The 7,809-nt window shown below is 38.2% G+C and overlaps 1 protein-coding gene across 1 annotated transcript; it reads right to left on the bottom strand.

Moving 5' to 3' along the window:
* Positions 1–2,691: 2,691 nt before the first annotated feature.
* LOC117068824 (semenogelin-2) lies at positions 2,692–6,082 on the bottom strand. Its single transcript, XM_033186533.1, has 4 exons — positions 5,996–6,082; positions 4,663–5,753; positions 3,678–4,303; positions 2,692–2,815 (listed from the first exon to the last, which is right to left on the bottom strand). Exons 1-3 carry the CDS (start codon positions 6,069–6,071, stop codon positions 3,722–3,724), a joined length of 1,749 nt encoding a protein of 582 aa, XP_033042424.1. The 5' UTR covers positions 6,072–6,082; the 3' UTR covers positions 2,692–2,815; positions 3,678–3,721.
* Positions 6,083–7,809: the final 1,727 nt, after the last annotated feature.

The raw sequence follows: 7,809 nt of genomic DNA, 5'->3' as shown, positions 1-7,809 counted from the left end.
TAAAAACAAGAGCATCTGGGAAAAAGGAATCTGAGCTGCACCTTGAGTGGAATGCAAATATTAATCAAGTTGGACCATAAACCTTAGTATAGATGCTAAACCTATGAAGCTTCTAGGGAAGGACATCACAGACAGAACATTGTTGCAGCCTTGGGGAAGGCAAAAGTTCTTAGATACCATAATATTATATTAAAAGGAAAATGAATATGTTTGATTTAATCACATTTTAAAACTTTAGCTCTTCTGAATACATCATCATTAAGAAAAAAACAAAACAAAACAAAACAAGCCACACACTGGGAGAAAATTCTACTCCTAGTTATTTACCACAGATATTTAAAAATATATATTACTGTGCCTTGTACAAGAACTTATGTGATATCCTAATTCACAATGACCCAAACTGGGAACACCAAATGTTTATCAGCAGATAAATAGGAAACAAATGTGGAGAGTCAAACAATGGAGTGCTATTCAGCAATAAAATGAATGAACTGTGATACAACAAAACAGAATGAATCCCAACACTGAATAACAGTGATGCACAAAAGGTAATGTTATTACATAATTTCATTATATAAGAATTAAAAACAGTGAGTTATGAGTTTCTAGAAGTCAGTATAATATTTGCCCCTGAAGAACTGGGACTGAATTTGAAAGGAGCATAAGGCAAGATGAATGTTCGATATGTTCATCTATGTGTTGTGCAATCACATGTATGTGTTTGTCAAATCTCATTCAAGCAAATACACAAGATCTGTGCTTTTCTTTATATGTATTTTACCTCCCTTTCAAAGAAGGCATAATAAAAAATTATTTTATTATTATTACTTCCAAATTTGTTGTCCTGGCACTTTTTTTTGAGCACTAGGGTTGAGATCATCTCACTCAATATCTCTAAGCACCTCTGTGAGATGGTTATTATTATCCCCACATTAAGATGAAGGAACTCTGCATCAGAGACCCCACTTTCCCAGACTATGCAAGCGGTGGGATCCACAGTTCAAGCTAATTGTAACACAGCACACAGCATTTATGACTCTGGTTGTCTTGGTTATTTGCATGCTAATTTAGGTTTCCCTCCTTGCACAACCAGCAACATGTCAGGGAAACTGTTGAATGTATGTCTCTCCACATATAGAGAAGAGAGTCTGTTCAGTAGACTGTAGCAGGTAATTGTAGCTTCCCTGATGCTAAGGTCCCTAAGCCCAACATAGCTTCTCTTCTTTAACTGGTGGGCTGGTAAAATAAGGCAGGTGGCTGAACACAGGGCCTTTGTGCTTTTGGGAAGGATGCAGTGAAGAGAGACAGGATTCTCATAACACTATGACCAAGTCTCTTATCACACATCTACAAGCAATATGAGACCTCATAGAGAAGATTCTTTCTTTCTTTTCTTTCTTTCTTTCTTTCTCTTTCTTTCTTTCTTTCTTTCTTTCTTTCTTTCTTTCTTTCTTTCCTTTCTTTCTTTTTCTTTCTTTCTTTCTCTTTCTTTCTTTCTCTTTCTTTTCTTTCTCTCTCTCTCTTACTTTCTTTCTTCTTCTTTCTTCCCTTCCTTTCTTTTCCTTCCTTTCTTTTTCCTTCACTCCTTTTTCCTTCCTTTTCTTTCTTTCTTTCTTTCTCTTTCTTGCTTCTTTTTCTCTCTCTTTCTTTCTTTTCTTTCTTTCTCTTTCTTTCCTTTCTTTCTCTTTGTCTTCTCTCTTTCTCTCTTCTCCTTCTCCCTCCATCTCTCTCTCTCTCTTTCTTTTTAAGGAAGCTCTACAATATTTAGTCAGCATGTACTATGAAGTTAACTGTGTCAAAGTTTTTCATGTGCAGATGTGGGACTTAAACTTGCCGGAAAGAAAAGATTTAATTAAAGATGTACTAGTTCTTAAAACAGAGCTAGAAAGGAATCCAGATCTCTTATTCCCAGGCTAGTGATTTTTCTTATTCCTCTATGCTGGCTTCTTCTCCTGGATGTTTGGCTTTCCCTGGAAGCATCTTTAGAATAGAGGGTGAAAGGGCATAAAAGGAGTAGAATTTATATTATTAACACACCACCTGCCCCAAGACTCGCCTGGTCCTCTGGTCTTTCCATCCACAGATGACATTTTTAAATCCACTCACTCTTTTTTTTTTTTTTTTTGGTCATTTAAAAATTTGTTTTAATTAATAAACCAAAATATTAAACAGTTTTATCTCTGTATAGTCAGTCTGGAAGGCAGTTTTGTTAAATCCACTCACTCTTGCTGAAGTGGTGGAGACTTGACATACCACTCTTTGGTGTAATTGTATCTAAATGTATGCTGTAGGAGTAGGACAATTCTTAAGCTAAGTGAAGGGATGTGCTGCTCTGGACTTGGGGAATACTCATGGCACTAGTAGATCAGGGACTTTCCTAGGGCTTGTTGCAATACATTTCCTCTGTTCTTTCTGGGAGACTGTTAGATCCTGGGGTCCTATTAGTACAGAGGTCACAAGAGACTTTACAGTTGGCATCAGGAGGTAAATGTGTGCCTGGTAGAGTAATAGCATCTTGTTTTTAGTGTTGGATTTCTATCAATACATCTAGAAATGTGGCTTTGATTGCTATGTTCCCTAATACTTCAAAAATATCCCATTCTTTTCTTCCAAAACCATTTTTATCAGAAATGCCCTCAGCCCCTTGAACTACTAGGAATTCAGAGATCACTGGAGCCAAAAGCAGATAAAGCAGAAAATGATCCCTTTATTGGAAATTTGAAGGTGGTGTCATCCAAGGGCCAAGGATCTGAGACCACATGGGAGTCTGCATCTCAGAAACATCCAAGACTTCACTGAGGTCTGGTGACACCTAGAGAGAGAAAAGATAACCAGATATGTGAGGATAGTGGAGAGTGGGGGTGAGGATGGGAGAGCTGGGACTCCTGTCCCCTTTAGCACCAACTGCACCAGCCCCCTGATCGTTAGGACACCAGGTCACTAGTTATCAGCTGGGACCATTGCTTCTGCTGCTTACCCTCTCTTCAAGTAGTTACTTATTGCAAAGGGGCATGGAAGAACCATTTCCCCAATCCAGGTTAAAATTTTCCTCTCCTGACATTGCAAGTGTCCAATTAGCATCTGAGATCTCTCACCATCTCCTGCACCTCCCTTTCCACTTCCTTTTTCACAACCTGAACAGGAATCCTTCTTTCTAATCCTATCTTTCCTATATTTGGAGAGAGTGGACTGCTAGTCTTTGGGCTTGTGGTCTCTGAAGGAGCATAGATGAACTCTAACAGGGATGCAAGAACATTCATGTACATGCAGAAAGAAAATATTAACTGCTGTAATATTTCATACTATATGAGAAAGAATTTGAGGTTTACTAATCTAAAGTATAAGAATTGACAAGAGTATGCCATAAACTCATAAATATGCATATATAGTCAGTGCAGGTTCAAAAAAACTTTTAGCAGGTAGGCATGTATAAAAATATTATTGAAGAATACTCAATTAAGAATAGGAATTCTAGGACCCAGTGATAGCCCAAGCATCCTTTCCTGCCACTACCAGGTCCTCTACTCAACCAGGAAATGATGTTCATCTTCCCACCACTTGTAATACAGCACTTCTATTGATGTGAACAATGGTTATCAATCCTACCATGTTCCTCGAGAGTCCCCAACTTTGGGACAGGCACCTCTCCTACTTGGTAAGAAAGGAAAACTTACCTTGCTATTGGTCCAGCTTTTCAAGTGGTTTCTAAGCAATAGGGCTATGTAGATATTGGATTTCTGTCTTCATTATACTGTTGTGTCAAAAGATCATCATAGGCAACTTCGTGCTCTATATTTACAGTATTATGTGCCCCACTGGATTCCTGTTGGTATCTGCCTTCTTGTTCATGACTGAGTAGGTCTTGTTCTCTATTTGCAGATTTACCAGAATTTCCTCTTGCATTTTGGCCAGACCATTGATCTTGATTAGGATTTGGTGTCTGGATTTGAGACTTGCCTTCTACTAGCTTTTCAGTTTGGAAAGAAAGACTGCTTTGGGATACGTCTTTCTGAATACTCTTTCCTCCATAGTTGAGTTGTCTTTCTCCTGTACTTGAAGATTGGTATGATATTTTATTTTTCTTATGGCCATGCTCTTGATCTTGACTAGGAACTGTTACCTGGTTTTGAGACTTGCCATGTATTTTCTCTTCAGTTTGGATATAAATCCTGCCTTTGGATACACTTTTCTGTATGTCCTTTTCTCCACCGTTGAGTCGTCTTTCTTCTGTACTTGAAGATTGGTATGATATTTTATTTTCCTTATGGCCATGCTCTTGATCTTGACTAGGAATTTTTACCTGGGTTTGAGACTTGCCATGTATTTTCTCTTCAGTTTGGATATAAATCCTGCCTTGGATACACTTTTCTGTATGTCCTTTTCTCCACCGTTGAGTCGTCTTTCTTCTGTACTTGAAGATTGGTATGATATTTTATTTTCCTTATGGCCATGCTCTTGATCTTGACTAGGAATTTTTACCTGGGTTTGAGACTTGCCATGTATTTTCTCTTCAGTTTGGATATAAATCCTGCCTTTGGATACACTTTTCTGTATGTCCTTTTCTCCACCGTTGAGTCGTCTTTCTTCTGTACTTGAAGATTGGTATGATATTTTATTTTCCTTATGGCCATGCTCTTGCTCTTGATTAGAATTTGTTACCTGGTTTTGAGACTCACCATGTATTTGCTCTTCAGTTTGGATGGAAATACCGCCTTTGGATACACCTTTCTGTATGTCCTTTTCTCCACAGTTGAGACGTCTTTCTTCTGTACTTGAAGATTGGTATGATATTTTATTTTCCTTATGGCCATGCTCTTGATCTTGACTAGGAATTTTTACCTGGTTTTGAGACTTGCCATGTATTTTCTCTTCAGTTTGGATAGAAATGCTGCCTTTGGGTACATCTTTCTGTACACTCTTTTCTCCATGGTTAAATTGTCTTTCTTCTGTACTTGAAGATTGGTATGATACTTTATGTGCCTTCCGGCCATGCTCTTGATCTTGATTGAGATTTTTTGTCTGGTGTTGATTCTTGTTATATACTAGGAGCTCACCTTGGGTAGTAAAAATGTCTTTGGATCCATGTTGGAGTCTGTGTTGATGTGCAGGACGGAGTGAAGTTTGTAGTTTACTTGAATGTTCCTCTCTCACTTCAACCACATTTTGGTAATGCCCTTTATTTCGAAGAGAATTTTGAGTCTCACGTTGTTGTTTGTTAGCTACTAGCTCTTCAGTTTGGAGAACATAACTGCTTTGGGATCCACCTTGTGTTCGACCTTTTTGTGCACCAGAGGCTGAAGCTTGTTCTTTACTTAGTCCACGAACCCGTAGCCTTTCTTCTGTGTTTGAATATTGGCTGGATATTCCCTTTCCAGATGGGCTATTCCCCTGATCTTGGGAAGGATTTGGTGTCCCATGATGAACTTGGCCTCCTTTACGATGTATAACTATCAGACGAAAATGACGTTTTGGTTTAACATGGTCTCTGCCTTTTTGTTTATAATTGAGCAGTCTTTGACTTCTACCGAGACGTTGTTCTGATTTTGTTGTTTTATGTTGGGCATTCAAATCATACTGCTGACTTTTTCGGGTCCGGTCATGATCATTGGCGTCTACATGATATGTGTGTTGAATAGAAAAACTGCCTTTGGATTCAGTATGTTGTTTGTCTTTTTGTCCAGAATAGTGCTGGCTCCTTTGTCTATGTGGAAATCGGGAAGATCCACTTGATAATTGGCCTTTTGATCCGCCTGGTAATTAATAATAGAAATATATACATTCATTACCTCCAAAGCTCTCTTGCAACTCTTACCTCCCACCTTTTCCTAACAAATTACTGATATTTCCAAAAGCCTACAGCGTAGGGTGGAGAAAAATCAATTCTCATCAAGGAGAAGAATCTGTGCCTGAACAGGTTACTGTTTGCACTCTGAATACCCTTAGAGGCCATTCTTTCTGAGTAGCTTTCCCAAGGCTTACCCTCTCCACTCACCTTTTTGTCCCATCACAGCTGCTTGCTTCTCCAAGATAAGGAGCAGGGAAAGGACAAAGAGGATGATGGACTTCATCTTGCTTGAAAAATCTTGTCTGAGAACTGAGTGGATCTCTTCATTTATATGTTCCTTGAGTGGGTGTGCCATGGGTGGAGCTGAAATGTCAAAAGGCATTGCCCTTTCATAGCTTATTAGTAAATGCCAACTTCCTTGCCACTGCTCAGTGGGGGATAATGTCAAAGTCCCCAGGGACTTAGCATGGGGACATAATGTCAAAGGCAATTTTTTTTACTTCCAGAATCCCCAGCAAAATTTTATCGGTCCTTGTATATCATCAAGCCAGATCGCTTGCATTACACAGAAGACATTCAGTCCGGAGTAGGAAGGAGACTAGCTTCAGGTTACAAAAGTAACTGGTGGCTGACTATGCCTTCATATTCTAAATGGGTTTCCTTTCTGATGTCATCACTTAAATACTCAATTTTAGGTATAACTCTGTACTTCATCTTGTTTTAAAATAATCCTGAGATGCATTCTGTTTTACTTGAAAAGGAGCAGTCATAGAAGTAGAATGACACAGAAGAGAAAGAAACTTTATGGAAGGCAAAGAAAAAAAGTTTCAACAAATAAATGAGGCACACCAATGTCAAATGTATCTGTGAAGTTCATCACAATAAAGACTGACATGTGTCAAAAACTTTCTAATGTCACTCACTGCTAGTAATGTTAACGAGAGATGAATACACTTGTGTTAGGTTGTCAGTTGAAGGATGGAGTCCAGCTGAAACCATCTCAAGAAGTCTGATTTCATGGTGGAATGAGAGTTGAGGCTGTATCTGGAAGGTGAGGTAAGCTCCAGAGATTTTTTGAAAGGATAAGAAAAATTTAACATGTTTTTATGATGATAGGAACAACTGTTGGAAAAAGAAGTAAGAATATTGGTTTCCAAATTGGATTATTTGATGATATCTACCTAAATGGCAAAATATATTTTTTAAATTAAAGCATTTCATACTTTTGTAATAAACTGCTGCACCCTCCAACAGGCTGTGAGAAATATTTGCCACCTTCAATGGATTAAATAATGCATTGAGAGTGGAGCTAAAGCTAAAATTTTTACCTTGGGTGGAAGCATAGGATTTTTTGCTTTTGTTTTGTTGTGGTGTGTTGTTTTGTTTTGTTTTTTGCAATTGTGAAAACTTCCTGAAAAATCCAAGGAAGGTTTTTTTTACTTTGACTGAAAAAGTCCTTGTTATGAGCAGACCACAGGAGAAGCAGTAACATTTGAACAGTGACCCTGTATGCATTCAGAACACTGTGGAGGGTAGTTCTGGAGAAAGGATGGCTTGAAAACTTTTTTTCAATTATTCTCTCTTAAAATCCTAACCTTCCTGTAAGCAATGCTATATGGAAGGGGAGAAGGGAAAGGCTAACCACAGAGAAAAATGCTATGCCATCAAACATAAAGCATGTGAGCTACATGGTTTCTCTATGAGCCACTCTGAGATCTTACCAGTTTTATCTGTTTGCCCTAAGGGCAGTAAGTATTTCCTTATGGCAGGGACCCCAAAAGAGAAGAGTAAAGTTTTCCTGGACACAAATTTATTGCTGTATCTGCTAATCACTATAATCTTCCTTACACTTCCCTTAAGGAAATACCAGGAACTGTTGTGCTGCAAGATTACCAGAACAAAGTAGACTTTGAAATATTAATCTTACTTATAGATCAAAAACAAAACTTTCAACTAATCTAGTGTCCAAAAGATACAGATAAAACAAATGTGCACAAGATTTTCAAAAACAAAGCAGGAAA

Source organism: Trachypithecus francoisi, unplaced genomic scaffold, assembly GCF_009764315.1.
Source record: "Trachypithecus francoisi isolate TF-2019V2 unplaced genomic scaffold, Tfra_2.0 Lachesis_group21, whole genome shotgun sequence".
In the NCBI taxonomy this organism is placed as follows: domain Eukaryota; kingdom Metazoa; phylum Chordata; class Mammalia; order Primates; family Cercopithecidae; genus Trachypithecus; species Trachypithecus francoisi.
This window is presented reverse-complemented; position numbering and strand designations above follow the sequence as displayed.